The sequence below is a fragment of the Pezoporus wallicus genome, unplaced genomic scaffold (genome assembly GCF_028554395.1).
Source record: "Pezoporus wallicus isolate ANWC-B61680 ecotype Strahan unplaced genomic scaffold, APGP_CSIRO_Pwel_v1 scaffold_2617, whole genome shotgun sequence".
NCBI lineage: Eukaryota > Metazoa > Chordata > Aves > Psittaciformes > Psittacidae > Pezoporus > Pezoporus wallicus.
Genome location: NW_026637592.1, coordinates 615,333 through 632,737, shown reverse-complemented (window position 1 = coordinate 632,737; position 17,405 = coordinate 615,333). Strand labels below are relative to the sequence as shown.

The following is a 17,405-nucleotide window of genomic DNA, read 5'->3' as shown; positions in this document are numbered from 1 at the left end:
TTAGTGCTTTTCTATAGGCCAGAGCAGGTACCATGACTATTCTGTGACAGTAGCTTCATAGAGGCAGCATCAGCACTGGTGGCAGAAAGAGTCCAAGTCAGCAGTTTGATCTGCCACTGTGATAACACAACATGAAGGGCATAACCTCGCTTTAAAAACTCATTTTGACTGGCTTATTGTTGTGTTGTTGCACTTGTCAAGAGCTAACAAGTTATTAAGCTGTGAAGGGATTTAATTTTTTTCCTTTTTTTTTCTTTTAATTGAGCAAATGCTGGGATTGGTGCTGTGTTCTGCTCGGGTTTAGGATAGATTGGAAGTGCAGGTTTTCAACTGAAGCTTTTCCTAGGGCTGCCTGAATCAGCTTATTTAGCATGATTGTTTTCATATAGAAATGCCTCATAAATTTCAAGTATTTCTGCATTAATTTGCTTTGTATTGATAAAAGTGGTATATTTTTCTAAGCTTTCTTCCATAGGCTGCTTTACAGACAGTTAAATATGGTAGTAGATATATCTTAGACAAAATGGATATGGCTGGTAAAGCTTGTGAGTTTGCTTTATTTAGTCCCCTTTTGTGAACTTATAAAAGATTTTGTGTCCGTAAGTGTTCAGTGACTGGTTGTTCTTCAGATGAATTTATATGCAATCAGGGAATGCTGGTATGATCTAAGTGTCTGCTTTTCATAGGTTGTTAATTGAAATCTCTGTGTAAGAACTGTTAATTCTAAACAACGCAGGAAAAATACCATGACACTTAGTGACAAAAAACTTAATCTTTCTGTCTGAGAATCAATTGTGATCTATCCAATAAATAAAAATATAGTATAATTAACTGGATATCAGTTATGAAAACTCATTTTATAAATCAAATTTAAGTTATTTTATTAGAAAAAGAAAACATAGTAAAATATTATTAGAGTATAGCATGACAAGTTTTCTGAGTGGCTTTTAGATAGGGGAGCTAGTTAATAACTGAAAATAGTTCACAATAATTTATTTGTCCAAATACAGATCTAGAATACTAAGAATAATCTGTGCAGTGTTTTCATAGCGTTATTACTGCAATTCCCTCCCCTTCCTGCCATGCATAACAAGGTGCAGATGGAGCTGAGCCACCTTATGTATCAAGGCTGCAGTTGTTCAGGCAGGTTATATGAGCAGCATTGCAAAATACATATTTGCAATAATTGTTTCAAATGTATGCGATTGATAGTTTTGAATCTTTTTGTTTTTCCACAAGCAAAAAGAGTGAGAAAAGGGTGTTTACTTGTTGACAGAAAAGAATTAAGGAGTTGTTGCTTCTCAGTTCTAGTCAAGAAGGACATGTCAAGTCCCATTCTCCACTCCCTATAAGCTGAAGCCAAGAAACCCATCTCAGAAGTGTTACAATTTAAACAGGGAGATTATCAAACATCACAGTATTGCAGAATGTAGCAGATGATACAGTGATCCTTTCTGGCCTTACAGTCTGTGAATCCTTTATTGACTACAGAATTTGCTCTTCTTATTCCACAGGTAATATAGGTATTCATCATATTACATATATGTGTGTGTGTGTGTGTGTGTGTATAGATTGTGCCCATTCCTGATTGCTAGCATTGTTTTACATGTCAAAAAGTAAAAACCAAGAGTGCTAGTGTCATGAATGTATGTCTAGTACGTATGTAATAACATGGACTATGATGAAGTCAATGTGTTTTGTCTTTTTCATTAATTAACTTGCTATTCAAGCATTTAGTTACTGCATAAACTGTTACCTTTATAAAGAAAAAAATGAGGAAGAAATGGGTATCAAACTCTAAATTAGTATGCATTAGTTGTTGTTACTGGTAGCAGGTATATACACATAGTCATACATAGCCAGATGTGAGCTTGCTTTGATTACTTTCCAAGCCAATCTGCAGCTATAACGTGGGGCTCAACACAAACCAATCGGCCCTGTTGAGAGCTATGGTATATTAGCTCAAGAACAGACAGCTTACACAGCTCCTGATCAGCTCGAAATAGGGGCAGAATAAGTGTGCATATGCTTTAAACTCAGGAGGAAGGAGTTTGATCTGCCTACAAGGTATTATATAGGCACACCTACATTTGTTTTGCCTGCAGTCTCCCACATTTTTGAAGGGGAGGTGTGTGTATATTGAGTACCATTGCTATGAGACTGACATTCAGGGAAATCACAGAATCATAGAATCATAGAGTGGTTTGGGTTGGAAAGCACCTTAATATCATCTCATTCCAACCCCCCTGCCATGGGCAAGGGCAGGGATGCCTCACACTAGAGCATGCTGCCCAAGGCTCTGTCCAGCCTGGCCTTGAACACTGCCAGGGATGGAGTATTTACCACTTCTTTGGGCAACCTGTTCCAGTACCTCACCACCCTTACAGTAAAGAACTTCCTTCTTATATCTGACCTGATCTAAAATCATTTCATTCAGATTTTAATTTTTAGCAAAGAATTTTAAGGAAAAGAAAGTTAAAACAAGGTATTCATATAATCAATGATTACTAATAGTAGTAATTCTAATTGACAGTTACTAATGATATTAATAATATAATTACCAATTGTCTTTCTGTGAAAGAACAATGTTATGCATCCTGCCAACTTGAAAACACAATTTTTTGCTTTACTAAAAGCACACTTTTTTTTTCCTGTAGTACCAGTTGTACCTGTGCAACACAAATACAACCCAATTTGTAGGCATAAAAGTGGGCTTAAAAAAAAAGAAGGTTTTTTTTTTTAATTTAAATTAATTTAGTTGCCAAATAATGTCTGGAGAAATAAAGCCTGAGCTCTAAAACATCATGGTTATGAAATACTGAGCTTTTAACCAACTTGCTATATAGGCCAGTAGTGTCAAAACCAACTCCAGTAGCATCTTACACACATGAGATTCTTTTGTTTGATTCCTATAATTATGAAAAAACAAAACCCAAACCCAACAGTCAAGTCTGTGCTCTTCTTATCAGGTGGTGAATTATGTTGTCCTTTCATTCACTGGTTGCTTGTTGCAAGAAATTCCAGTGTAAAATACAGCAGGAATAGATCTGGAGGTGGCAACTGCCCAGCTAAATCCCATTTTCAAACTAAGATTCTCTCTATTTCAGATTCGAAAATGTATGTATATAAAGCAATATTTCCCTTGTCTGTTTTTACCTTAACAGCTTGATAAATTCCAGCTTCATGATGGACATGATAAAAATTGCAGTACAAATTTAACAAGCCTTTGTCTTTGTAAAGAATATTTCTTCTCATTCCTTATCGGTTATCACATGGTAGAAATAATAGTGGTGTGGTTTTTTTGGTGAGTTTTACCTGGTTGATCATGAACTGCATTGCAATTTCTTATTGCAGCACGAAACATATAAAGTTTTTCTTATTAGTCCATACTAACAATATGCTATTGCTACTACAGTGGTAATGATCCCTTTTTTAGTTGTCATTAACAAATGAGCTACTTATTAAACGTGGTTTTGTATTATAAACATGTTTACTTATGTAGATTATTCTTCTATGTCCCTGTACATCCCCTTTAAATAATTAAATAGGTTCTTACTTCTGCTCTTTGTCATATTCTCAAGGCTGACATTTGTAGGAAGGGCCATCCTTTGCAAAGTGCTAACAAATGGCCTTTAAAGTCAATGGAACATAGAATTGCTGAATAAATTGGTGGCACTTGGTGGAAGTTGGTATGAAAAGCTCACATCTGGTGGATCATGTGTTTGCATGATTCTTGTCATTGATATTTCCAACCTTCAAAAAACCATAACAGATGTTAAACATCTAAGACAGTGAAAAGTTCTAATTTCAACAATGAGAACTGAATTTTTCAGTTCTTTCTCTGTGTAACACCCATACTCCATAAGCAATTCTACTTTAGGGTAATAGGAGTCATTTACCAAACTTATGTGGACTCTTGATTAGGGCTCTTGAGGATAAAGGTAGCAAAAACATGCCCCAAGATTACTTTTTAGCTTTTGTTTCTCAAATCAGTTTTGTTTTGATTTTCTTTCGTTATTGTCAAACTCAAAATTATAACACCTGAGTCAGTTGTATCAGTCTGTCAGTTCATAGAGTTAAATATTTAAAATTCAAATTCTATTCAATGCTGGGGTATTTTTTAATTACATTTTTCCTATCAACAGAAATGGCAATTTGTAAGAATTACACTGATTGTGTATGTCCCCTTTGTATGCTACTGGAAATCAGGAGTTAATTCTGTTGAATTCAGGTGTAAATGTTCTAAGTGAGGAATTAAAAAAAAACCACAAAATCCTTCCTGGAGCAGGTTAATGAATATTCAGAAACCACAACTGATTTATATGCTTCTAACCTAATGTGCTGTCCTGTAAGAACTTGAAAACAATTGGTCTGAAATGACACTGTTTGACACCCACTCTGTGTGCGGACACCTGGCAGTTTTATTCTTATAAAGGTGAGGACTCAGTGGATAAAGCTCTGGCCTTTGATCTTCAGATCCACAGTTTAAGAGACAAGGCTGCAAGTTTGGTCATTTGAGCTCAGTCCCAAGTGAACAGTCCACATCACAAAATGATTATACGTAATTTGTTACTGCTGGCAGTGTCTGTTCAGGAAAGACCAAGGACTGAGCTAGCATGAAGAATGAATTAGCTGTTACCTTTTACATTTTATTTCCTCCCTCTTTACTGTTGTAATTTTGTTATCCTGTCTCAAAAAACATTCCAGGGATGAAATTATCGTTCATTATGACTACTGATACTTCCTGAAGATGAACTAAAATGGTTAATTTTTGATTGTTTTTTAATGTAGGTTTCCCAATCACTGAACGTCCCCACCTATCCATGGGTGTTTAATGTACACTCATCACTTCTCTGCCAAGAAGTCTGATATTTCTGAGGTCTTTCCAAAGCTTGTACCATAAAAAAATCCCATTTAAATTAAAGAGGAGAGAATGAGCTTTCCTAGCTCTAAGGCAGGCTTGCAGCTACATTTAAATAGCATTAGTATATAAAGCACTTCATGCCACAGTGTTCTGTTTTTATAAAACATGATTTCCAAAGGATTCTCAATTTACATTAAATCCTTGTTACAGTACTCGTGACATGTATGTTTGATCAGCTAGCCTTCTTCATGTATTCACTTCCAGCTTGGAAGCCAGATGTATCAGTCCGTTCACAGGTATTCACTGCGGGAAAATCGTTCAACTCTTGTGCCTCATGGGGCACTGTACACACCATCTCAGTTCACTTGAAAGGAATCTGAGTTCATGTTGCTTAATGTTTCTGTCATAAAGAAGGACAAAGTAAGGTAAGCTGCAAGCAGCCAGTAACTGTTTGTGATTCTGGAAGACATTATACCTGAACAAAGAAAAATGTTTCTGCTTAGAACTAATATTCCACTAGGTCTGAATTCCAAAAATGAACTTTAAGCGATTTGCACGCACAATCAAGAATTGTCATTTCTCTTGGAATTTGGGTCTAGTTCTTGCCCTTCAGGATTATGCATCCTGGGAACAATCATGACTGTAATTCTGCTGTTAATCACAGTATCATGTTGGTGTAAAAAGAAGTAAAGTGCTGGAAGCCACCATATACCTGGTGTGCATTCTGCCAAAACCATTAAGGCAAAGTGTACAACTTCTGTTTTGATCATATCCTTTTCAATCAGCCTTTCTTTCTCTCTAAGAAGGGTGGTTGTCTCCCTAGAGAGGGCAAGTACAATTAAAGCCAAAACTACGGTGGCAAACATGGTGAACTTCATGCCCAGAAAGGGGTAACTCTGTAGATTAGGGAGTAATGGGAAAAGGCTGGGGAAGTGCTATTTGCTGATACCATAATCTGCCTCCTATAAGAAATAGATGGCTATGCACAATTTCAGATGTATTTCTTCCTGGTGTCAGTGAGCAGTTCTTCTTTCCCTTTCACTCTTGCCCTAAGTCTCATTCTAGCTCAAGTAGTGAATGAGAGTGCTTCCAACAGAAATCAGTAATTTCTTTCTTTGTCATACTTCACAGAAAACAAGATACTTGCATCCTATTTTTAAATGTAGTGAGTGAATGAACTTAAAAAATGAATAATTTTCAGCATGTTCTGTGACAGTATTGCAAACTATTTTTCCTAAAGGCTGCTTATTATAAAATCATTTCAGTTCATTTGATAACTGGGTAACTGTGCAAAGAAATGAGAGTTTACACTGAAAAAATCACCTGTCGTTAGAAAGAGCTTAACAGCGATAGGATGTAAAGTTTGAGTGCTGTTTTGTGATTGATCCTATGCAAGCTCTGGTTTCAAAGACATATCCATGTAGACATGGAAATATTTCTCAGAGCTGCTTCTAAATAGCTTGTTGCTAGTCATGTCACTCATACTAAGCATATGTTATTATAGCACAGTGGCATCTCTGCATCTACCATGTATTGAGCATTCAGCTCAATCTAGCATTAGTCATTTAAAAATCCTCTAGCTAAAAGGTCCCTGTACTTAAACTGTCCTTTTCAGCACTTGAATTGCATAATCTCTATTTGTGTGGATTTTTTTCTAGACAACAAACTTCTTGCTCAACTCCTGTGGGCAGGATTAATGGCAGAGTTTAAAGGACAAGCTGTGTGATCTATCAAAAGTGTACATGCTGAGATCTTAGAAAAACATGACCACATATTGTGTATTACTGTCAATTGGGGTGGCAAAAGGGCTGGATTGCTGCAGAGTCAGAAAACTGGTAAGACTGAGTTTCATATTGAATGCTGGCTTTGTGTATGATGTGACACACACATACAAGAAAGAATCTATATTGCAAGGAAATTACAATGTAGTGCAAATATCAGCTAAATAGCTCACACACAGAGCCACATTCGCGCACATTTGCACAGAGTGGAACTCCACTGGCATTCCTGAAATTGTTACTGGTATAAATGGGGTTGATGTGTAGTAGTCTATCTGGTGTTTTTGTAAGTGTAATGTGATGTAGGGTCTTTCTCGGGTGATTTTGAAACTATTATATCCGAAGTACATGCTAAATAAGAAATAAGTGCTTATGAAGAGAGAGGTTAGGAACAGCTTGGGAGAAGTCATGAAGATAAAACACAATATTTCTCAACAGCAGACCTTCCTGTTGATTAAGAAGTGGTGCTGATGGTATCCTTGCTTTAATGAGACTTCAAGATGAGTGATGTACACACCAGTTCTTTTGTTTTTCAGCTCTTAGGCAAGTGAAGAGTATGATGGTAAAGTTCTCTCATTAACTTGCACAGTTTATTCAATATTCAATGTCTTTGTTCGGTATCTAATAGGTACTGTTAATTTGGGAATTGTGTCTGTCCTGCAGTGGACATGATAAAACCAGTATATCTTCCTCCATCTATTGTTTTCTTTGCTTCCAGGTTTTCTTTTTCAACAATCTTTCCATAGCATCTTAATCTTTTTTTTCTTAGTACATCACTGTTTTCTACTCATTTCTGACTACCTGTACAAATCTGACTAACATGGTTCTGCTCCCTGTTCTTCATTCTTTCCTGTATACAATACTATGACCATTCATTAAACATTCACCTCATTGTATATTGGTCTCATTGAAGACTGCTTTGTTAAATACACAGCCACTTTTTGACTATTTAGTCATTGTCTAATTCGATAGGTTTACTACAGCAAATTGTTTAATAAATCTGTCAGAACATATGTCTGTGAGAGAAGATTCACAGGTAAGCACAATGCAACACATGTAAGAAACAATAAAAAGCAATGAAATATTACATTGCTTAGGTGCACCTATATATTTTTGAAGAAGTGAATGAATTCTCTAATTAGCAATTATTTAATTTAAAAAGATATTTTCTATATGATTTCCATTGCTATCTCTTAAGAAGGGCTTCTCCTGTCTTCTGATATATTGTAGGTAACTTCTGGTGTACTAAATAGTATAATTACAAAAATTTTTCTCAATCCAGTGAGGAGTGAATTTCGAGTTGCCTTTTTTTTAGAAAGCTAATCTTTTCCATTATGAAAACAACAGTAGATGGGAGTTTTAATTTTAAATATGTAAATGATATCACACATTTAAAGGCTCTAAAAACTTCTGACAAGCACAAGTAAGTTTAGCCTCAAAATAATCCTGTGAAATAAGGAAATTCTGTGTATTCATACGTGGTTATTGATACATGGAAGAACACCATCACCTTCAGAGATTATTCTTCATACTAAGATCTTTTATTCCCATTTATACAGGGTGGTTGTAGAAACAGGTTGGTTTTCTGAGATTCGTAGAATTTGTATATAATCCTATAAGCAATCCCAGCACTTGAAGGAAAAATGGTAACAGTAATGGAATTTCTCATTCCTATTTTTAAGATAAATTCATTCAGCAAGTTGAACTGTATTTTTGTGCTTGTTTCAAAATCACTTAGAAGTCAAATGAGAAGTCAGCAAAAGAACTTGGAGTGGTTTATGTCTGTTTTGTGTCTTCATCATCATATTGTTTCCCATGTCATCACTCCCTCATTCAAGTTATTATCCCTGATCTAGTCAAGTCATCAAGAGCCTGCATGAGAATTAGATTTGACAGAGTAAGCCTTAGTCAGAGAGAGAATCAATGAAAAGTGGATACATTTGGGAGGTGCCTCTGCATATGCTGGGCTGCTGTGTTTTGGGTGTTGTGCCACAGCAATCCATGCATTAAACCAAGAGTTTGTTTCTCTTTTGTCTCTTTGCCAAAATACAAAAGCAGTTGCTACCTGTTTGGAGACTCAATTACAGTTTGGTTTCCTGCAATGAACTTAGTGGTGTGCAGGCTTAGAGGTTGATTTTATGGTCTGTGGCCAGGGTACTGGACTGCAGTGTTTCCTTAACAACTCATTGTATAGTCCATAAAATTGCAGCTGGGTTTACTTATAAAAGTGCATTTAAAATGTGATTACACTATTATTTTGATATCAAGCAAACATTTCATAGATGAAAAGGACTGAACCAAGCTTTACAATCTGAAGGCAAAATAACAATAATTAATGCTCCTATTACTTTGTTGAAACAGAATATATATTAAGCAGGAGACAGGTAATTAATCCCACTTGAAAGAACATGCACTACTCATCACTCATTTATGAATTCCTCATTCTCTGCGTAAAAGCAATATCTCAAACAAAGCTAAAATATCTTAGGTACAATGATAGGCTAGGCCATCCAATTCTTTTTTAGATGAAATTCCTGAGAGTATATTTTTATAAGGATTATAGGATCAGGCCTAAGCTCAGTGAGAACTGAACCTACATTTATAAAGCTCAGTGACATTTTCCCTCTTGTCAGCCATGGTAAGGAAATTTTACCTCAAACAGGAATGTTAAACCACATTGCTGCATTTCCCCAATATTTGAATAAAGTTTACACTATTGTTCTTAATTTTTAATATAAAAATATATTTATATTGGTTTAAAAATCACAGATTATTCCTAGTAGAATATATTGTTATGTGGTTTAAACATTTTGGTCTTTCAAATTTGAGTTCATGGACATAGTTTTATTATAGTTGTTGCTAGAACAGTATTTGCAGAATTTTTATAGATGGCTCTTTCCCCAGTAAATTTCATGTTAAAGGTATTATCCTTTTATTTTCACTACAAATGGAATAGTCTGAGAGCCTGTAGTAAACTAGGTATTTAGAAGTTTTAAATTCCTTTTCTTTTACAGACATGATTACAGCATCACATAAACAGGTGTTTTGTTTTTTTTTCTTATGAGTCATTAATGTTTTAAGGTATTTCTTTTACCTCCTAGAGAAACTATGTCTGAGGATTAACAAGATTGTTCACTGGAATTCATGTGGAAGCATAACAGCAGAGGCTGAGAAATGATCATGTTTCCTTTTAGCTCTCAGCAAGAGTAATTGAATGTTGAATATCTTACTAAACACTGGACTGTGACAGTGTGTTAACACTCTGACTATCTCCTAAGAGCAGGGCAATTATTTGCTGAGTGGGATTTTTATAAATCCCCTGGCAGTAGTATGTCCTGATAATTATGATGAAGTGCACTGGTCAGTGTTGATTCAGCAATCCCATCTCTAGCAAATATTTCATTCACAGCTCTCCTTCATGCTTTTACTTTTATGGCTTTTAAAGATCTCTTACCTATCCTCTCAGCTTGCTTAGTTTTTTTTGCAAATTACACTGGGGCAAAAAAGGATTTTCTAGTTAAGTAGCTATTTTGCTCAAGTATTTTCCTTCTCATTTACTCCTCATTGAAAGACCAGAGTGAGAAAGGAGGACTTTCTTTAGGTTCTTACTCTGAGAATCACTTGCGAAAGGCTTCCTCCCTCAAAGCTATGTTTTCAAAATTAAATGACTATTGAATGAAACATTTATAGTAATGATACATGTTGATTATTTCAGTCTTTCAAAGTTGATATGGAAAAGTAATTAAAATAGAGCATGCCTTTATTATTGTTTAGATAAAGATATTTTAAAGATATAAGGATACACTTTGCATTGACATAATGCTTGTGTTTTATCTTCAGCAAGTTCTAATTTTGCATGTGTGTAATTATTTGCAGTGCAGTAGCTACACTGTATCTATTAGGGGCTATTTTGTTTGTAATTTATGTAGACTTTAAAAGCTTAGTCAAGAAGTGAGAAAGAAGAATAAGAAATAATACCTTCATTGCAGCATCTAAAACTGTTCACATTTTATTATACTACTTGGGGTCACTGACCTTTCCTGAAGAACTTAACCACCATAAACAACACAGCCTTTTCTTTCACTTTTTACCTCCACCTTTTTCTTTCCTTCCTTCTTTCCCTTGTTTCAATTTCTTTGCTGCTGCATTCCTTCTTAGTTTAGCTTTCAAGGCAAACTCCTTAATAATTTCTTTGTGGTATTCTGGTAAAAACAGTTAAGTCTTTATCTCCGCATAGAGATAACAAATAGAAAAGACAAAAATGGATACTCTGCAGTGTAGAGTAAATATAGGATTAGAGATAGAAGCAATAGAGAATATAAAAATCAAATCTTTTCTTTGCTAATATTCATTAAATTAATATTTGTTTGCTTGTGATTTTTTCTTTCTTTATATGCAACCATTAATTATAAAGATAAGAAAATGATTGGGAGGAAACTAAATGATAGAGTGTTAGAAATGTAGAATGATTCAAAATATTAATGTAATGCTAAGGATGGCTGGGTAACAAATGGTACATTTGCCAGTATGCTTGACCTGACACAATTAATATTCCAGGTCATGCTTGGGTTTCCATGATGGAAGGTCTGAGGCAGGGAATTCTAGGAGAAAAATACATCTATGGTATAACTCATTTCTCTCTCTTTTTTATAATTTTTATTTTCCCTGACAAGTCAGAACCATAGTTTAAAAAAAAAATAATATCTCTGCTTACACACCTCATTTGCTGTGTTCACCACTGGGCCACCATTCGCCAGAAGGGCCTGAAGCAAGGAGGTCAGTAAGAAGCTATTAGCAGAGTCCCCTCCTGAGATTTCTTTGGTCTTATTGAGGTGGAAGTTAGCATGACAGTACTGCAAATAACTCAGTTGTAGGGTTTTTAACAGCACAGATTTCCCCATAGTATTTGTCACTTTAGGAAATTGTTCCTGGATGTCATGGTTTAACTCCAGCTGGCAACTAAGCACCACCCAGCTGCTTGCTCATCTGCCCCGCAGTGGCATGGGGAAGAGAAATGGAAGAGTAAAAGTGAGAAAACCATGGGTTGAGAGGAAGACACTTTAAGTGGTGAAGCAAAAGCTGCACATGCAAGCAAAGAAAAAACCAAGGAATTCCTTCACCATTTCCCATGGTCAGGCAGGTGTTTGGCCATACCCAGGAAATCAGAGCTCCATCATGTGTAACGGTTGCATGGGAAGGCAAACGCCATCACTGTGAATGTCCCCCCTTCCTTTTTGTTCCCCCAGCTTTATATGCTGAACACACCATATGTATGTGCTATCCCTTGGGTCATTTGGGGTCAGCTGTCCTGGCTGTGTCCCCTCCCAACTTCTTGTGCATCCTCAGCCAACTTGCTGGTGGGGTGGTGCGAGAGGTAGGAAAGGCCTTGACTCTCTGTAAGCACTGCTCAGCAATAACAAAAACATTCCTGTGTTGTCCCCACTGTTTCCAGCACAAATCTAATACACAGCTACTATGAAGAAAATTAACTGTAGCCCAGCCAAATCCAGCACACTGGAAGGGAAGTCCCAGAAAGCTGACTTTGACAAAGTCCCTTCTTAGTTGTAAAGAACATGGGTACAGAAAAATGTGTCATTCTCCCTGCAGACAAGTTGCTTTTTGTAATCTATTATAGTATTTTGGAGGGTAACATATTTTCTTACAGATGAAAGGTGGAGAAAATAGTGGGATTTGTACTTGAAAATAGTGGGAATAGTATGATAGTAATATCTCAAGACAGATATTGCTACCATTGAAAAAGCAGCATTAACCACAATGGCATTGTAGTTCAGAGAATATCGTGTTAAAGTAGGGAAAAGATGAAGTAACGCTTTTAAGACATTGTACTGGTCTCAAGAAGATAAGCAAATTTATTAAGTACCAAAGGCTTTGATCCTCCAGATTCTCAGATATCTGCAGACTGCCAGCTCTCTGCAGAGGATAGAGTGAATAGGGCATTCATCAGCACACAGCATATGTGCAAGATATTACAAAAATAAGACTCTGATTTGACAAGATATTTAAAAATGAATGGAAGCCGTTTGCCAGAGATTGGTCTGAACTGGGAAGTAAAAGCAAGCTCATCCCCTTGTCTTTCCTACCAAACTTTGCCAATTTTAAATCTAGGCCTAAAACCGCACCACAAACCTTGGGGAATTTCGAGTAAATTAGTATTAATTTTATCTGTCTGGATACTAACTCTGCTGATTGCTCTGCTATCTGTCTGATTGAATACTTCAATGTATATAATTAAAATGTAAAGTAATTAACAAGGGTTGCTTGAAAATTATTATTTAAAAATGCACTTCATAATCAATATTGACCCAGATCTTACAAAGATTTTCAGCTGTAGCAGAAGCGACAACTTTCAAAGTGTCCAAGTGGCCTCACTAAATCCATTTTCATCATTGGTACACTATCTGTGCATGTTTAACCTGAGAGTACGTAAAAAAAAAGAACAATAAAAGGTGCCTCTTTGTTAAGACACCTTTCAGCAATAATTCAAAAGACACTGCTTCAATGGATTCCCCAGCTATTATGGCTAATTTTGGTTTCATTAAAAGTGCTAAAAACCAAATGTATTTGCACACCTGGAGATATTTAGTAGCATTTCAGTTTCTGAATCCTGTATGAGCTATAGTTTTTTTTACTGCCAAACATTTAAACAAAAGAAACATCAAGTAAAATATACATAGTATCTCAATATAGATTGCAAACTGCAGTTTCAGAAAGCCATTGTACTCCTGGAGCCATTTATACTTGCTCTTAATATGACTAACAGAGGCAATGCTGTTTCCTAGAACTCAGCCAGCACATGGCTTTAAAGTTATTCTTGCCTATAATTCTTCAGAGGAAAATCAGTTAAATTTTTTAAGATATTGTACTTTTCTATGCTGGAGAAACAAAAACCAAAAACCAAACCTGTGCTGTGTAGGTTGGAAAAATCTTATGGTCTTGGAGGGGGGGGTCAAAATTTCCTTCCCAGTTTGCTCTTTGGATTGTACTGTGAGAGAACAGTAGCTCTCCCACTAGCTGGGGAGCTCTGAAGACTCATGGCATGGCTAGAACACAGTCTGTACATTAGGTAGGATACAACAGCTGAATATTGATGGTGTAAGAATGGTTAGAAAGATGAAGTAAAATACTATGAGCAGTTCAGTGAAATGTGAAAAAAGGTAGTCATGAGCAATCACTTTTCTATTTTACTGTCCTTAACAGAGTGAAGGCAAAATTTAATTGATCTGAAAGTAGGCAGATCTGATGACCATGGTAGGACTAATGAGTGAAGAGCCATAACAACCATGGCATAGAGATGGTTTGTATATCTCTAGCATGGAATCTAATTTGTATGGGCGAGCTTTGCTGTGGCATTTTATATTTGAGAGAACATCTGTAACAAATATATAGTGTAAATGCATTCAGTAATTCTGGAACAGTGCAATAAAGCCCAAGACAACATATGAAACTTGTGTTTATGTAGCACTTAGAGGTCAGCGAGTGTTCACAAGCAAAAATGTACTGGGCTGATAAGAAAATTGCAGTAGGGCAATGTATGAAATAGCACAAAATAATAACACTATGAGAATCTGTAACTTTAGGAGATGTTTATGTGAGTGAGAGCCAGACTTCTAGAACCAAACTTTAAGGATGCAGCTGGATTTAACAAATCATACAGATAGAGCTGTAATTTCGTATTTACTCCAGGGATCCTGCTTGCTAGCTATTTGGAGCATGGAACCCTGCCATTTTAGTGTGGCATCCTGAAGAGCTAAAGGAACAGCCAGTGGTTGTTTGGCATACACGTTTCTACCACTTCCCTCTATTCATGTCCTCTTTCCCATTGCACATTTAGACTGTTAGTGTAGAGGAATAGTTTATAAGGTTTGCACTAAGAAGGGAACATTTAACAGAAGGCCAAAATAAAATGTCATTAGGGCCAGATCACTTAGGGAGTTCAAGAATATAGCCCATAACATTTTGAATAGCCCAACAATATTTTGAATAAGCTACCATCTCAGAATATTTTTGTCCCCATTAAACAATATGTTTTATATCAGCCTTATTTAACTGTTTGGGCAGAAGAAACTGGAACCTCCCAGTAGGATATGTTAATGAAAAATGCATTAGAGCTAATTGAGGAGCATTCAGTCTTCCCAGCCCCAAGAGATTAATACTTTATGAGGAAGCTGAAGCTCTATTTAGTTTTCTTATGGGTCCTCAGTATTTTTTCAAAGGAGAAATGTAAGATTTTAGACATTTAGTCTTTTCCTTACCTTTCCCAACATCACAAAACTGATTTCTTTTCCTACTATTTTGATTCAATACATCTTAGCAATTAAAGCTATGATAAAAGCAAAGAAGTATATATTTTAACTAAGCAAATATACTTTGAAAGTCTTAAGAATATTCTGAGTATACTGTTACAAAAAATATCCTTAAATCAACACAGTATCTTTAATTTTTGCCAGGTGTATTTTAAATATATGTCATCTGTTTTATAAGAGATTTAGTGGCTTTGTGCAATATGGTGTAAGGATTCTCACATTTAACAGTTCATAATTAATTCTGTACACTCACGTATGTCTATTTGAGATTTGTTTATATATAAATAGAAAATCCCTACATTTATAGGAATGATTTGGGAACAGTCGAATGATTTGGGAACAGTCTGTCACATAACTTTGACTTGCTAGATAGTCGCAGACTGTTAATGACACGGATTACTAGTTCAGTATTTGAAATTTATGCTTTGTATCAGTAACTGTTATATTAGATCACACTGGTGATGCAATTAATAATGTATCCTGAAAAAATAAAATATCAAACTTAGTGAAGAATGAATCTTTTAGCTTAATTCACAATTCAGAAATTTTTATTCAACGTTCTTGTTTTTCCCAAGTTGTATACCATTAAAACTGAATACATTTGAACAGTGAAAGGAATTTTATGTGAACATTTTGTTGGAAAAAAGCAATTATTTGCTGTTGATATTCCATCAGTTTTCTTGTATTTTCCCTTAACTAATGACTCATTTTTACTTTTTAAAAAGTAAAGTTTTGTCCCCCTTGTGAGTCAGCCATCACAGAGTTTAAAAGGACAAGAGTTATCTTCCCCTGCATAGGTATTTATTTTACTCTTTTAAGTATGTGTTTGGAAATAAAAATATTTTTTTGTTCCTGTTGCGTAGAGGAACTTTTAAAGTACACAACTATAATGGTTTGCCTTTAAAACTAGATGCAAATTTGTACACTTTTGTTTTTCTTTTATAATGGAAACCTGGCATGTTTGTTTGACTATTGCTGTGGAAGGTTGAAGATTGAATGTGACAGAAAGAAAACATGAGTTTGAGGTAGAGGAAGCTCTTTCTTACAGAAAATGAAAGTTACCCCCATTTGAAGGACTGAAACCCAGATTACGTTACATTGCCCTATTTAACCTCTTTTGTAATGCAGAGATGTATTTACACTATAAATCTATGCCAAATCAGTAGTTGTCAAAAAGACTGTTTAGAACTGTTTGATTCTATGATTCTATGGTTATATAGTTTTTTTTTTAAATTGGTTTGATTTGTAGAATAAATGCAAGAGGGAGTTCTAAGTTAGTTGAAGTCAAAGATATCCCCATTTTCTGCTCAGATTCCAGGCATCTACAATTCACCTTTCAGAAAATCCCCAGATCCAATGGAGCTGCTGCTACGGAAGTCAAAGCCATTGAGCCACAGACAGCAGCAAACCAAGAGTCCTCTTACCTCTGAGCTCTACGACTGGCCAACTTGTAAAAGGCCTCCGACTTTCTCCACAGGACAGCCCTTGCCAGCTATCATCAGACAGAAACCTCAGGTAATATTTTTCAGTGTCTCTGAGGCAGCTTTTGTTGATACCTTTTATCATAGATAATCGTAGAATATCTCAGATTGTCGAGTCCAACAACCCCTTTTCTGGATTTGTTTTTTTTTTACATAGATCAAGTGCTTACATTCGGGATATAAAGTCTTTGAAACAGATTTGTCTTAAAGAAAAAGAAATCTAGGTGATTCGTAAAAACAAGGATGCATGATTCTTCATACTTTTGTCCTTTGGGGAAAAAATGTCATTTCCAATATTTAAAAGGGAAGACCTGATATAATTGCATATCATTATTATGATTCATTAGAGATAGGAGTCTAAATTTCCAATTTTAAAACAATAAAAATAGGATAAATGAAAAATAATAGGATAAATGAAAAATAATAGGATAAATTAACCAGTTATGATAACTTTTTCCTCATTTTGCAATTGTTTTCCATATAAAAGCCAAGAAACATCCTGCCCATCTCTTTTCATTCCTGCTCTTTTATGTCCACTAGTTGTGTGTCAGCTTTAATTACATACATTTCTACATTTTAATCTGCAACAGAGCAAAGTTGCCCCTCTCCTACTCTTAGCGTCGTGGTCTCAATTTTTATTTCATCTCCTGTCAACACATGCTGCAGATAGCTTTGTTTCTTTTCTATAAAGTAATAGAGATCTCTGAGATAATGCATCAGTATGAATATCCCACAAGATGCCAGAACAGCTTTTGCCACCTGATTATCAAAACCTGCTGGGCATATGCCGAATATTCTCAGCAGACAGACTTCTGTAACCTTTATGTTCCTGACTTGATGATAAGACAATGACATGTAGCTTTTGCCAGTAAATGCCTTATGAAGTTACTTTTGGGATAGAAGTATTCTCTTTCCCTCTATTCTGAAGAATTTCTCAGTTTGTCCAATCTACTGAACT

At 35.6% G+C, this 17,405-nt stretch overlaps 1 protein-coding gene across 5 annotated transcripts in view; it reads left to right on the top strand.

Annotated features, from left to right (window-relative positions):
* The window catches only part of SPATA17 (spermatogenesis associated 17), an 80,958-nt gene that overhangs the window by 33,960 nt on the left and 29,593 nt on the right, over window positions 1-17,405 (top strand). For 4 of the 5 annotated variants that reach the window (XM_057406435.1, XM_057406434.1, XM_057406432.1 and 1 more), the window contains one exon: window positions 16,278-16,481. The exons of the other annotated variant lie outside the window; for it this stretch is intronic. In XM_057406435.1, coding sequence (XP_057262418.1) covers window positions 16,278-16,481 — 204 coding nt within the window. The remainder of the gene's footprint in view (window positions 1-16,277; window positions 16,482-17,405) is intronic. 5 annotated transcript variants of the gene reach the window in all.